The following is a 16,360-nucleotide window of genomic DNA, read 5'->3' as shown; positions in this document are numbered from 1 at the left end:
ATGCAAATCTTTGTTACACTGTATTGTTTAGGGAATAATGATAAGAAAAAAAGTATGTGTTCAGTACAGATGCAGTTTGTTTTCTGACGTGTTTGATTAGAGATTGGTTGAATTTATGCACATGGAACACATGGATATGAGGGGCTTACTATACATATAAATGTTTTTTGAGAGGCAGTATGATATGCTCATTTAGTGCATGGATTCTAAAATCAGATTGCCAGAATTTGAATCCTGACATTGTTATATATCCTTGGGCAATATATCTGACATGTCTATACCTCAGTCTTTCCATCATAACATGGGCATGATAATAGTACCTATTTCATAGGGTTACTGTGAGAATTAAATATAAAGTCTTTTTATAACAATGCCTGGTATGTGTTAGATGGTCAGCAATTACTAATTGTTATATACAACATGATTAATGAATATAAAAATAGATTTATGGGTTACATAAGTAAAAAAAAAATTGAGACTTTTAACGTTTTAAAGCATCTTTTTCAGTAATTGGCACTGGCTGCCTGTTTATATGTAAGGCTCACTGGAACCGTCATACTCATTAGTTTGCATATGGTCTGTGGTTGTGCTATATAGCATCAGAGTTGAGAAGTTGCATTGGAGACTGTGTAGCTTGCCAAGCGCATGAAATATTCTCTGACCCTTTTTGAAATAGATCTAGAAGCAACGAATGCTTCTAGCACATATTAAGTGCTAATGAGTACCTGATACTAATAGTATTCAATGAACAAGTATTTATTATCCTTTTGTGTATTTCAGTCTAAATATGGAATATTTGGAAAAAAGTGCATAAAAGTTTAAAAATAAAAATAATCCTTAATATTTCCATTCCTGCACATAGCCATATAGCTTTAATAACATTTAGTGTATATAGTTTTAGCTTTATTCCCCTCTTTGGACGTAATTGTGCATAAATTGAGATTAGTTTTTATTTACATTTTGCCTTATCTGCTTAATACAATTTGATTATCTACTTGATATCAAAAGTATATTCTTGAACAGCACTGGAAATTTTTAGTGTTTCTAATGACTTCTGACAAATACAAGGACCCTAATCACTTAAACAATACCCTATTGTTGTAGATATAGTTTGTAGCAAACTATGAGCAAATAACATTAAGATCATTAGCATCTTAGAATATGAACCTTTATTATGATATATGTATAACTTTACAATAGATTTCTAGATGTGTAATTCTTGGGATAAGGAGTTCTCTGTATTTTCTGATCATTCATGTATCAAAATCTTTATCCTAAGGAAACCAGGTAGCAATCAAAGTCAATTGAATTTTTTCTTAATATCTTTAGGAAAAAATCGATTTTCAACATGCGCATGGGTTACAAGAATTGGAGTTTATTCAAGGACATTCTGATACAGAAGCAGCAAGACAGTGTGTGGACCAGTGGCTAAAAATGCCAGGTATTCTTTAGAAATTATGTTAAGGTTACTAAGCTTCCAGAAAGCCCTAAGGCAGAAAGTATGTCTGTTTCATTCATTTGCTAATAAGCATGTAAGGTGTTGAAATTTAGTTTTAGTGATAGTAATATCACTTCATAATGGCTTACTTTATAATGGCCTCCTTCATCAGTTGTGTTTCTTCTTTGGCAGAAGTATATTTTGAGAAGAAGCAATATAGATCATCTCTGAGCTCAGAAGACACTGTTTATAATTCATTCATATATTTCATATTTATTGCATTAAGTAGTATGTATCTGTCAGAGGCTGTATAACAGTTTATTTGAGATCAGAAAAGGTCTAAGAAAATGAAATTTAAACTATTATCTAGAGGATTATTGTTTATGTATTCATCAATGTAGTCTACGTAGATATTTTGTAAGGAAATATCTGCTACTCACTCTTTGCAGACCTGAGCTTTCTGGAAGCATTACTGTGAAACAGTTCTTCCCCAGCTAGATAATTTGGAATTTTCAACAGCTATTAGGAGAACCCCACTGTGACAGCTTTTCTAGCCTTTCTTATAGTATATCCACAGGAATCTTACTTATGGATTTAATCTAGAATGTGTCATTGCAAAAAATCATCAGAAATCTATGTGTGAAGTGCTTAACTTTGTTGAACCTAGATATCTTATCATCCCAAAGTTAATTATCAGGGGGCTTTCCTTTGACTACAGTTACCACTTACAAAAGATTTTAAATAATTTATATTTATTGATATTTAGCAGTTATCACGGATACAATATTCTTTTTGACAGTTGGCCACCACTCAAACTATATTTTCTTCTTTTTTTTAATATTTATTTTTTAGTTGTAGGTGGACACACAGTCTTTCTTTCATTTTTATGTGGTGCTAAGGATCGAACCCAGTGCCTCATGTGTGCTAGGCAAGCACTCTACCACTGAGCCACAACCCCAGCCCCTATATTTCCTTCTTAACCCTCAATCTGCTTGTGTATAACAAACTTCCACTCAGCCTATCCCAACCCACACATCTTGTAAAGTAACTTTCACTTTTTTCTTCTTATTTGTCTGTAAGGCTAATACATATTTCCTGTTCCTCCAGTACTCAGTACTGGGGATTGCTGAGTTTATTTATGGTTGTCGTACGTCATGTTTAATTATGTGTTAAGCCTATCTTGGTTTATTTTGAGTAGGGTTAGTTGCTCAGCCCCCTTGAGCTACTATCTTATAGTACCTTATTTGTTTCTTTAATGCAGTATTTACTTACTCTTTTATGTTGAATTGATCTGTTTCTGTTTGTCTCTTCCAGCAGACAGTATTTTCTTTGAGGACAGAGAACACAAGTTTTTTTTTAGTGTCAGTTCATATAAAGAATACCCAGCACAGATATGCTCTATATCTGTTGGTTGACTGTTGTATTGAGGTGGGCTATAAGTATTTACATAATAAACATGGAAGCCTAGAACTTGGGTTCCAAACTAGATGATTAGCAGTTAAATAAACAAATGTTATGGCATTCCAGACCACCTTTACCTTTGGAAAATTTGATAAATGATTTTGCCTCTTGAGATGTTCTTTTAAAGTTTATAGTTAAAAAAAATACCTCTTAATGAGAAGTCATTTCTCAGTGGAAGAAGTTACTGATTAGCTCAGTGGTTTCACCTTGACTGCATTAGAATCACCTGGGAACTTGTAAACATATGCCTAGGCCCGGTTATCTCCAGAGGATCTTTTAGAGTATCTCCAGTTTGGGGAATATTTCTGGGTAGACAGGAAAATGGGCTAAAACTACAAGCCTGTGTTATCTTTAAGACTGCTTCTAAAAATCACCAATCTCGTATATGAGTCTAACCATATAGAATGTTTGTTGGGTCAGTAATATGTTCTTTTAGACCTAATTCATGGCTTCTAGAGTGTCAGAATTTTTTAAGGCATAGTAAATTCAATTCTTGAACATTTAATTATTCATTTTCCTGAGCAGACCTGAGTTTTTTAGTTGTGTCTTTATGGTACTAAGAAGACTAGGTATTCTCTCTACCTTCAGGTCATGCCTGGCTCGCTGATAGCAGATAAACTTGAGTTCAGTGTTAAATTCTGCAGTTATCTCTGTGTGATAGTGTGTGTGTGTGTGTGTGTGTGAGAGAGAGAGAGAGAGAGATATCAGTCGATCCATCAAGGTAGCTTTTTACTTGGTTTTTGAGACAATATAAAAATGAAGTTTGAATTCATTGCTAGAATAGCTGCTTTGTTGTTGGGCTGTAATTGGTATGTTGGGCTTTATTTAGACCTTTTAAGAGGGTATAACTGGGAGAAACAGAGAGAAGTTGTGGTTTTGTTTATAAAAAGTGTGATCCTAGTGGCTGGAGTTGTGGCTCAGCCGTACTGCGCTTACCTAGTCTGTTCAGGGCCCTGGGTTCCATCTTTAGCACCACATAAATCAAATAAAGGTATTATGTCTACCTACAACTAAAAACATATTTTAAAAAAATGAGATTCTACTTCTTAGTAGTTTTAAGTACTCATTCAATCTTATTTCAAAGTACTCAGCTATTATAATTCAGTTTTTTAAATTAAAGCTACTTTAAGTATTTTATAATCACTCAGACTTTGGACATTTTTTGTTGTTATTATTATTTCTTGTTTGTAGTGCTGGGGATTGAATCCAGGACCTAGTGCATGCTCGACAAGTATTCTACTCTGAGCCACACCCCTAGCCCTGGACCGTCTACTTTTTATGGACCTTTATAGTTGAGCCAGTTGCATACATTTAAATACAAAATAATTTTAAGGCATTGCACCCAAAACTATTTAAGGAAAAAGGCTTTTTAATCTTTGTGTTTTGCTCTTCCATGGGGAATATTTATTTTCTTTTGATAGGTTGGTTTTTTTCCAACTTAATTTTTATTGAGTTGCTGTTTGTAGCTAAATAAAGGTCCTAGTGGAAGACATCTGGAATATGAATGGACAGATGTAAAAACTGTCATACTCTGACTACATTAAAAAAGTTAAAGATAGGACTGGGTATATAGCTCAATGATAGAGTATTTATCTTGCCTTGTGTGTTCCAAGCTCTCTGACTTCAACCCCCAGCACCACACATGCAGACTTAAAGATAAAAGATGCATTAACATTTAAGGCCTCATTAAAACTAAAATATGATTAAGGCTGTGGTATCCATTATTTGTTGTCAGAATACATTTAAAAACATTTTGATAGTTTAATAGAGGCATTTCCCCCATTAGGACTAAAACAGCAGAAAAACAGTTAAAACCTTAAACATTTACACCCATTTTTGGGATTAAAAAACTAGATTATGTTAAAGGAATAATTCTAGTCCAGTAAATGTTTAGGGACTTTGTAGAAACTACCCAATTTTCCATTGTTATGGAATATTCAAGGCATTTAAATGAAACAGTTCATAAGAGATAATAATAAAAGATAGTAATCAAACTATCATTGCATCAGAATCCTCCTGACATTATAATTTTTTTATACAACATAATTCTAAATTTCCCATCATATATCAAGTGTTGGGAGTTTCCGAGAGCAAATTTTGACTAGGGAGATTAGTCTAAAGAGTTGTGTAACTATATAATCAAGATGGTAAAGAATGAACCCATTATTAATATTGGGTTCAGAGAGAGAGCAACATTAAACAAATCTCTGCTTTATATTCTATAAATTTGTTGTTACTGACACTGCATTACTTGATGTCCAGGTTGGAAATGATTGATCAGTGGCTAGATTTGTCAGAAAATAGCACTCTTATCTTCCTTTGCCTCTCTGCTTTCTTTATTCCTAGCCTTCACTTCATTTACATTGTTTAACACAATTTTCACAAAACGCAAGTACTCTATAAGACAAGCTCAACCTTTTCTTTTTTTTCTTTAATATTTTTTTAGTTGTAGATGGACATAGTACCTTTATTTTTAATTTGGTACTGAAGATTGAACCCAGTGCCTCACACATGCCAGCCAAATGCTCTACCACTGGATAAGCTCAACCTTTAAATCTGTTTAAGACAGTTAAAAGAGAAAATAAGAATTGGAAGAAATGATCTTGGCAAATATATATGAATGAGATGAAGGAAGTAGGGGCTGAATTTTGTAGGGCATTTTATCCTCAACATTTCTTGGCTGTTGAATTTAAGAAGATGGATTTATCCCCTGAAGAAAATGCTTGTGGAAAAGTTAAGGACTGTTTTTGTCCAAAATAACTAATTAACTTTAAAGTTATTTTATCTTTTATAAGAGATATAATAAACAATTACAATTAGAATCATACACTTGATGTTGTATTCTAATTTTCATTGTTTTGCCATAATTTTGATTGTCATTCCAAAGGACAATTATCTGAAAATAGTAACTTAAGAATTTATATTCTAATGATGCAGGACTCAAAACAGGTACAATTAATTCTGGAACAAAAAGTTCATTCCAAAGAGGAGGCCAAATGCGGAAGTGTGGGAAGCCAATTTCATGTCCTATAATGCACTGTAACAAGGAATTTGACAATGGGCACCTTCTCTTAGGGCATTTGAAAAGGTAAGTAGGATATTCAGAATAAAGGACACTTATGAACAAGTGAAGTACAAAGCAAAATTATTTATTTATTTATTGTGCTCTTGGGGATCAAATCCAGGCTTGCATGTGCTAAATTAATGCTTTACCACTGGGCTATATCCCCAGCTCCTGCAGTAATTTTGTTAAATGAAAGTGTGATATATTTCTGTCGTTGTGATTATAGCTATATATTTGAAATTCAAGATGTTTTGTGCTATCTTGATGTAATTATTTCTAATTTATATTTAGGTTCCCTAAAAAAGCTTGGTGAAGTCAGATTTTTCTAGTGATATTCTGTCTTTATGGGTGTAGCCTTTTAAGTATGTATTTTTCCCTAATATGTCTCATAAAATGCTGAGCAGCCTTTACATTGAACTGCAGTTGAATTTGTTATAGCTCATAAATGTAAATTTTTTTATATTTATTTTTTAGTTGTAGTTTAGTTGGACACAATACCTTTGTTTTTATTTATTTTTATGTGGTGTTAAGGATCAAACCCAGGGCCTCGCACGTGCTAGATAAGCACTCTAACACTGAGCCACAACCCCAGCCCCCATAAATGTAAATTTTAAGAGATGCAGAACACTTTCGATATTGGTCTATCCTAAAGTTGTTAGTAGGCATTTAAAAAAATACTAAAGGCAAACCAGTGGAAGTAAAATTAATAATAAGGAAATACTCTATGAAACTCATTTAATCAATTTACTGAGATTTTTCGTAGAAGAACAGAAGAAAGTGAAGGTGGCATAAAGATAGTAGACATTCTTTTCTCCATAGTCTCCCTTTCTAATAGCTGAAAGGGGGGAAGTTGAGAATTTGGGGCTCCAAACCATGTCTTCTCCAGATGTCCTACTCTACTTATGCCTGCCTTTACCTTTATTTTTTTTGTTGTTTATTTTTTATTGGTGCATTATAATTACACATAACAGTGGGATTCAGTATGCCATATTTTACCTTACCTTTAAAAGGTCTTTGAGGCAGTTTAAAATGGCACATATTTGGTCTGGGGCTGGGACTTAGTGGCAGCGTGCTTGCCTGGCACCATGATGCATTTTATTTTATAATTATGTTTACCTATAACTTAAAAAATACATATTAAAAAAATGACACAGATTTAAGTGGTTAAAGTGAACACTGAAAGGATTAAAAACCATTTGTAGGTGCTCAGGATTGAACCCAAGACCTCTCCTATGCTAGGCAAGTACTCTACCACTGAGCCATAACCCCAGTCCATGCCACAAAATCTTAACATGAGATTATTATTGCAGTGATTTATTTAAAGTTATTTGTGAGTCTTATGGTAATCAAAGCAAGAAGGAAAACATAATAGGCTTATAATTTTTCAAACTGGAAGTTTACTAGTCTGGCAAGAAATATTTAAATCCATTTTATTGGATCTTGAGTATTTTTATGAAATCTTGAGTTAACTGTTGACCACTGAGGATATTGGAGCCACTTGAAAGTTCTTGAACTTGAAGAACATTATTTAATATTTCAATGAAGTAGTACAAAAAGTTTTGAGTATGTGTGTGTATTTAGCTTCACAAATAAAGCAAAATAATTTATCCTCTAGAATGTGGATCTTTCTAATGTCCCTTCTCTTTTGCTGTGTAGGTTTGATCACTCTCCATGTGATCCAACCATTACATTACGTGGACCTTTCTCCAGTTCCTTTGCTTGTGTAATATGTTGTAAAAATTTTGTTACTCAGCAGCAATATAGGGATCATCTTTTTGCTAAGGTAAGAGCATATTCTAAGAGTAGATATTCTTTTTCTAAATAACCTTGGAGTTGGGTATAGGTTTATGTTCATACTGCTTTTAAGCTTGCAATCACACGTAAGGTTAGAATGTACTCTCTACTGAAAATAATATGATTGTGGCACTAAATTATTGTGAGCAGGTAAGCTTCATAGCTGAGAGCCAGTAGTCTATGAGTTTATATTGAAAGCTTTCCTTTCATGCAGTTGCTCTATGAAATTAAATTAAATTGCCTTGTTTAAGATTCTCTATGAGTTGGTCACATGTGAGAAATAGAGTCATATTTTGAAGTCTGCTGTCTGTAGTAAGTCTGCCCCCAGTTAGTAAATGAAAACTTTTATTTATGCTAGAATTAATAATTTATTAATGCTAGTATTAAGAAATAGTATTAATATTTATAAAACTTTGTTTTTTAATTCTCCTTAAAGTGTTTAATCTCAAGAGACATGAATTGATTCCTGGATATGCACATCAAGGGATTGGGATATAGCCCTGTGGGATAGAGTACTCACTTTGCATGGATATTAAGCTACTTATAATACAGAACTCTCATGGGTTTTTACCATATTATATAGTAGATATATTTAATGACTTATTAACATTACAAAAGTAATTCAGTTGGTCCTCCATATCTATATCCTCCATCTGTGGATTCAACAAACTGGATCAAAAATATATATTTTTAAATTGTATCTATAATAAATATGTACAAACCTTTTTCTTAACATTAATTCCCAAACAATACCATATAACAACTATTTATTGAGCATTACATTGTATTGGGTATTATAAGTAATCCTGAGATGACTTAAAATACACAGGAGCAGGTGCAGAGGTTGTATCAAGTATTGTGCCATTTTATATAAGGGACTTGAGCATCAGATTTTGGTATCTGCAGTGGGTCCTAGAATCAGTCCCCCACCAGATACTGAGGGATGACTATAGGTGTTCATATTTAAAATCTAACAGAAGGAAATTAAGAACTCACTTTTATTCTCAGTTAACGACTGTTAATAATGTGATATATGTCTTTAATATTCTCCATATTTTTGGAGCCAGGGTTGTGGCTCAGTGGTAGAGCACTTGCCTAGCATGCATGAGGCACTGGATTTGATCCCCAGCACCACATTAAAATATATATATATATATATATATATATATATATATATATATATAGAAACAATAAAATAAAGGTATTGTGTCCCTATAACTAAAAAAAAGATTTGTAAAACTATTCTCCATATTTTTCATATAAGATAAGGTATCTAAATTTCCTTGGGATTCAAAATAACAGAGTGTTGTAAACATAAATCCAGAGTTACTGAATATATTCATATATTTCTACTTTTTAAAATCAATGAATATATTAGTTTACTTAATTAATTTCCTTTGGATGTATTAATTTTTTATCATTAAAACAATACCACATTAAATATCCTGGTGACTTAAAACCTTTGAGAAGATCCATATTTGATGTATTACTGAATGAAGAGTAGTTTTTGCAATGGGGATGTGCTAGTATGCACATCCCTATTGCAAATTTTAATTTTAATTGTGCTTTCATAATTTGCTTATATCTAGAACTATATCCGAAACTTAATGTAGGGAATAGCTCGAATTTTGTGTAGGTTCACAGTACAGAATTAAAGCTTATAATCTAAATTATATCTAATTGAGTTCTGTAGTCTTCCCATCCTGTGCTCCAGCTCTAGAGAACATTTTGAGAACATACATACAATCAGTCATTAACTTTTAAGAGCCATCATCTGTAGTATAAGAGAAATCAACTGCAGTTCTTACACACAGCTTGTGCTCTAAAACAAAAAGTCTTGTTGGTAAAACATAAAGTAAAATAGGAACTAAGAGAAAGGGGAGAGAAGTGTCAGAGAATGTTATTTTACAGTGCATTATGAAAAACAGTAGGTCTTCAAAGATTGGATGTAGTTAGATGGAAAGTGCAAGTGATGAAATTCAGATAAGTTTGAAGAGCCTGAACAGAATAAGCAACTGTAGAAAGCGACTGTTCAGAAGAGTTAATAGACCTGAGACTACCATCCTTAAAAAGACTTGCTTGCACAAATGTTGGCCCTCGACTAATGTCTAAGAACTTGGATTTTGGGGAGAATTTCCATTATTCTTTTGATATGAGAGGCTCACTTTGCCTGAATTCTGTGTGCAAACATCATGGTTTATGCCAAGCACCTGTTTTCCTTATAGGAGCCTAGAATTTTGATACATGCTAGGCTGAGACTGCCTATAGTAATAGCCCTTGAATACTAAATCTCTAGTAAATTTCTGTAGTAGACCACAGTTGGAATGTGTCTATCACCTTGTTGGTAGAGGAATTAAATGTGCCTATATGACTACACTGAGAAAGATTCCTCGGAATATTATACCTGGACTTTGCCCCTTGTACTTTTTTCCTCTGCTGATTTTGCATAACCTTGCACTCAAAATTTTTGGCTGTGAGTATGACAGTGTACTTTGTCTTGTAAGTTCTCTTGGCAAAGTATTGAACCCCCGAGGGTAATCTTATAACATAGATTAATAATCTTTTAACATATTCCTCTACTAACCTGATTGTAAAGACACAGGATTTTAAATCTGATATTGGCAAGAGGGAGCCATTATAGAACCATTATAGATGGAACACTGTTGTAGAACAATGACATGATAAAAATAATGATTTATACCTTTAGAACTGGAAGTATTTATAATTTTTCAACCCAGTTTCTTTCCTGTTTTTAGGGACACCAAGAAGATTGAATGGTATTAGACTAATAGTTATGTTCAGAGTGGACTCAAAGATGTGAACAGGAGACTAGTTTAGGTGACTTTTGCAGTAATTTAGTTTTTTATTTTTTAATTGTCAGTGGATCTTTATTTTTATTTATTTATATGTGGAGAATTGAACCCAGCGCCTCACACATGCTAAGCAAGTACTCTACCACTGAGCCTCAAACCCAGCCTCAAAAAAATTCAGTTTTGAGATGAGAAAAAGCTTTGACTTAAATACTGATATTTAGAATGAAAACCTTAACATGAAGCCGAAAGACATGTTGAAGGAAAAAATGATAGAGGGCTATCTGTTGCCACTACAGATGGAAAGTTTGGGTAAAGAAGGGAGAAAGGGTACAAAAGACTGCATTCCATAATTTTTTTTAGTGTTTTTAGTAGTTCACTAATATTCTGACTTTTCAGAACTAGAGTTCTTTTGGGGCATGTTTCTCTATTCCATGCTCTAAGTATTTTTTCTGTTGTAATGAACATACTTATATTTTAGAAAATGTGAATAGGTGATTTATAATTAAAATTAATTCTTTCATTTGTATTTCCCTGTATTTCATTAATTCGCTCATTTTCTTTCTGAGAAAGAAAATCAAACATTCCATGCTATTTTGCTCTCTCTTTTGTCTTTTCTCCGGAAGTAGATTTATGACTTTCAGCCTGCTGAGAGGCAATATTCTACAATACAGAAAAGATTTTGATGTCAGACCTGGGTTTCATTTTAATTGGTGTATTATAGTTATATGTAATGATGGGATTTGTTGTTACATATTGGTACATTCACATAATACAAAATATAGCAATATAATTTGGCCCATATCACTCAGCATCATTTTCTCCCTCCCTCCCTTCTTCCTACTCCCTGGTCCTTTTCATCTACTTATCTCCCTTTGATTTTCATGATATCCCTGTCTGCCAACCTTTCTTTTCCTTTTTTCCTGTCTAGCTTATGAGAGAAAACATAATGACCCTTGCTTCTTTCCTTCTGAGTTTGGCTTATTTCACCTAATATGATTGTAAGTTCCATCCACTTTTGTGCAAATGATATAATTTCGTTTTTCTTATGGCTGAATTAAACTCCATTGTGTATATAAACCACATTTTTGTTATCCATTCATCCATTGATGAACACCTAGGTTGGTTCATGGTTTGGCCATTGTGAATTGTGCTGTTATAAATATAGGTGTGCCTGTATCACTATAATATACTGACATATTGATCCTTTTTATTTTTATTTTTTTGGTATTGAGGATTGAACCCAGAGGTACTTAACCTCTGAGCTACATCCCCAGTTCTTTTTATTTTTTATTTTGAGACATTGTAGGGCATCTAGGTTGCTTTCACAGTTTAGCTATTGTGAAAAGAGCTGCTATCAAAACATTGTTGTGGCTGTGTTACTATACTATGCTGATTTAAGTCCTTTGAGTATAGACCAAGGAGTGGGATAGCTGGGTCAAATGGTGGTTCCATTCCAAGTTTTCTAAGGAATCTCCATACTGCTTTCCAGAGTGGTTGCAGTCCAATTTGCAGTCCCGAGAGTAACATATGAGTATGCCTTTTTCCCACTTCCTCATCAACACTTATTGTTGTTTGTATTCTTGATAACTGCCATTCTGACTCGTATGAGATGAAATCTTAGAGTAATTTTGATATGCATTTCTCTAATTACTAGAGATGTTGAACATTTTTTCACATATTTATTGATCAAATGTATATATATCTTCTTTTGAGAAGTGTCTGTTCAGCTCCTTAGCCCATTTATTGATGGGATTGTTTGTTTTTTTGGTGTTAAGTTTTTTGAGTTCTTTATATATCCTGGAGATTAGTGCTATATCTGATGTGCGTGTGGCAAGTTGCTTAGGGCCTCACTAAGTTGCTGAGGCTGGCCTTGAACTTGTAATCTTCCTGCCTCAGCCTTTCTAGTTGCTGGGATTACAGATCTGCCCCACCACGCCTGGCCTGATTTTGATTCTTTAGGGTAAATAACGAGGAGTGGTATAGTTGGGTCATAGGATGGTTCCATTTTAGTCTTTTGAGGAACATCCATATTGATTTCCAAATGGTTATACTAATTTAGTTCCTTTTTCTCCACATCTTCTCCAGCATTTATTATTATTTGTATTCTTGATGATTGCCATTCTGATAGAAGATGAAAACTCAGTTGCCACAGTCTGGCTGGGCACAAATGCCGCAGTCTGGCTGGGCACAAAATCACGAGCCACCACACAGCTTGTAGATTCAAACAGCAACTCTTTATTCCCGAACTCACACCAGCCGTCTACAATCACGTTCTGGGGAAATCCACGTTCTCTGCCCAAATCCACGTTCTCTGCCCAAATCCACCTCCACTGGGCTTCTGTCTCCCAAAATATACTGTCTGAATCCCGTGAGAACTCAAGGGGAACTCAGGCAGCAGGATACGCCCTATTCCCAGCAGGAATAATCTTAAACCTTAAACCTGGAACCTAAACTGGGAACGCCCTAAACACGATTATCTTAAAACCGGGAACACCCTAATCTGCCTTGGTCCTTGAGCAAGGTCACCTACATTCAATGTCGCTGCAACATGTCAGCAACATGGGGTACGCTGGCAAGGAAATTGTCATACCTACTTGGCTAATGGCTCCCAGCATCTCCCCCCTTCTGATTAATTAAACAACAAGCAATGTGGCTTAAGGACCGTGCCTGGTAGGTTGTCCAATTCAACATATGGTTCTTACCCGTCATCGGAAAACTGATCTTTAGGCGTCAGCCTCCTGTCTTAGGTTGATACCACTGCAATTGAATCATACCCGTCACTGACTACCGGTCCAGCATACAGCCATACTTGTGGATAGGTCTATGCACCAGTGGGGGGGTGAGGTTCTTTGCCTCACCTCTGTTGGCCCCCAAATTTGGCCTTGGTGCCAGTGGGGGAGTGAGGTTAATGTGGCTTATGGACTGTGCCTGGTAGGTTGTCCAATTCAACATATGGTTCTTACCCGTCATCGGAAAACTGACCTTTAGGCGTCAGCCTCCTGTCTTAGGTTGATACCACTGCAATTGGATCATACCCGTCACTGACTACCGGTCCAGCATAAGCCATTGGCCCCCAAATTTTAGACCATCACTAGCAGAAGGGAGGAGGATACAGAAATGCCACGACACCAAGCCAATTGACGGCTCCTTGGGAAAAAATTGCATCACTGGTGACACCATCAGCAAAGATATGTCAGCACTACCACAATTAACATGGGGTGCGCTGGCAAGGAAATAAAAATTGCATCACTAGTGACACCATCAGCAAAGATATGCCAGCATTACCACAATTCGCTGCACCAAACGATAGTTACATAGTCCAGGCAAGTTCTGCAAGCAGTTCAAAGCAGAGGAATCTATCAATATGTCCATTTCCTCCCAAAGTAAGTTTCCTCCCAAAGTAAGTTGACTCTTTGAGCATTACTTGTTGAGTTCTTCACCGGCACTGGGATGGAGATAGGAATTCTGGCAATGATGCTAAAGAGACATTATCCTGAAAAGAATTATTAAATATAATGAAAAGGAAAGGTGAAAGTAAACAAACAGATCTGTTAACCTACTTTAAAAACAATCCTTAACAGCTGTTTACCTAATTTAAATTAAACCATTTAAATCACGTGAATAAAAATAATAATAATTCGGATCCATTTTTTCATGAGCGCTCCTCATATAAGAAATATGGACATACGCACATACAGACATACAACACAAAACACAAGAGTGTACACAAACGTACAACACATAAGAAAATAGTAAAGGCCTTGTAGCTTTACCTAGGTGAAATCTCCATTGCAATGTTTAAAAACTCCACCGTCAAAAAATAAAACTGATCAGAAAAACATTAACCTAGGTTTGTATGAGCTCAAAAAATAAAAATAGAACCTTATGATGTGGAAAAATGCAATAATAAAATAGCTATTGAAAAAAGCATCCTGGTTAATCACTGTCGCAGATGTAAGAATGGCCAAGCTGGAGTTCTGGATATCAGCTGTTATGGATTTGAGTCAAATCATCTTCTTTTCGATCTGTAGAGACTGTTTTAGTTAATCTCTCTGGAATCCAAATGGGCTGCTGTTCTCCCTGTGGAAAAACACAAACAGACCCCCGACTCCAGACAATCACTGGGTCAGGACCTTTCCATTGTCCTGTTAGAATATCTTTCCAAAGTACTTTAGGCTTATGTACATTTTTTGGATACATATGCCTTTCCGCAGCACTAAGTCCTGATGAATCCAAATTTAAAAAGTTTAGAGTAAAAAGCGTTATTTTAAGTTTATCTTTGGGGGATATATACCCCTTTCCAATTCCCTCTTTTTGCTTTAATAAGTATGTTTTAATAGTTTGATGAGCTCTTTCAACTATGCCTTGTCCCTGTGGATTGTATGGGATTCCTGTTATATGAGTAATACCAAATGATGAGCAAAATTGTTTAAAAGAGGTAGAGGTATAGCCAGGACCATTATCGGTTTTTAACTGTTTAGGAACGCCCACAGTGGCAAAATTTTGTAAGCAATGAGCTATAACATCTTTAGTTTTTTCTCCGGCATGAAGGGAGCCCATCAAAAATCCAGAAGAAGTATCGACTGTAACGTGTAAATATTTTAATTTTCCAAATTCTGGCAAGTGTGTGACGTCCATCTGCCAAATATGGTTAGGTATCAGTCCTCTAGGATTGACTCCAAGATTAACTTGTGGTAAAAATGTCACACAATTTTGACATTGTTTTATTATATGTCTGGCTTGTTCCTTAGTTATTTTAAAACGCTTTTGTAAAGTATTAGCATTAACATGAAACCTTTTATGAAAATTTGTAGCTTCTTCAAATGTAGAGAAAATATGTATGTCATGTGTAGTTTTATCTGCTAAATCATTGCCTAAACTAAGGGCTCCAGGCAATCCTGTATGTGCCCTAATATGTCCTATGAAGAATGGATCTTTTCTGTCCCAGATTAGACTTTGTATAGTGGAAAACAAAGAGAAAACAGTAGAAGAAGGGGAAATCCTACCAGCATCTTCAAGAGATACTATAGCATTAACTACATACTGACTATCAGAAAATAAATTAAATACAGAATCTTTAAACATCAAAAAAGCTTGTAAAACTGCATTAAGCTCTACCTTTTGAGCTGATTGTTTGGGTACTAAAAATGTAAAAGTTTGATCAGGGGTAACTACTGCTGCTGTACCATTATTTGACCCATCAGTGAATATATTTGGAGCATTCATGATAGGTGTTTTTCTTGTCATTTTAGGAAAAACTACAGGATGTTTAGACCAAAAAGACAACAAAGGATTAGATGGTAAATGATTATCAAATGAAACATTAGATTTACACATGATTATTGCCCAAGTATTTAACTCATTAGCTAACTCATCAATTTGATCCATAGTATATGGAGTAATAATTTTATTGGGAGAAATTCCAAACACTCCCTTCGCTGCTTTTATTCCTTTGAGTATTAATTGTCCTACAGCCTCAGGATACCTAGTAAGAATAGTGTTAGGAGAATAAGATAAATGTATCCATAATAATGGACCTTCTTGCCAAAATACTCCTGTAGGAATATTTTTTGTTGGTAGTACAATAAATAATAAAGGCAAACTTATATCAATTCTATCCAAATGCATATTTTCCATATATGTTTCAATAATTTTTAATGCCTTTCTTGCTTTAGGAGTTAACATGCGGGGTGAATTTGGATCTGATGGACCTTTTAGAATATCAAATAAAGGTCCCAACTCTCCTGTTGGTATACCTAGATAAGGCCTTATCCAATTTATGTCTCCCAA

General features: G+C 34.7%; 1 protein-coding gene across 8 annotated transcripts in view; it reads left to right on the top strand.

Moving 5' to 3' along the window:
* Znf451 (zinc finger protein 451) overlaps positions 1-16,360 on the top strand; it is an 88,757-nt gene that overhangs the window by 34,313 nt on the left and 38,084 nt on the right. For all 8 annotated transcript variants that reach the window (XR_011707723.1, XR_011707721.1, XR_011707722.1 and 5 more), the window contains 3 exons: positions 1,330-1,441; positions 5,837-5,987; positions 7,620-7,746. Coding sequence is in view for 5 of the 8 variants with exons in the window: in XM_027938184.2 (XP_027793985.2) it covers positions 1,330-1,441; positions 5,837-5,987; positions 7,620-7,746 (390 nt within the window). In the remaining 3 variants the exon portion in view is untranslated. The remainder of the gene's footprint in view (positions 1-1,329; positions 1,442-5,836; positions 5,988-7,619; positions 7,747-16,360) is intronic.

Source organism: Marmota flaviventris, chromosome 6 (assembly GCF_047511675.1).
Source record: "Marmota flaviventris isolate mMarFla1 chromosome 6, mMarFla1.hap1, whole genome shotgun sequence".
NCBI classification, from domain to species: Eukaryota; Metazoa; Chordata; class Mammalia; order Rodentia; family Sciuridae; genus Marmota; species Marmota flaviventris.
Note: the sequence above shows the minus strand (reverse complement) of the source record. Positions and strands in the feature narration are given on the sequence as shown.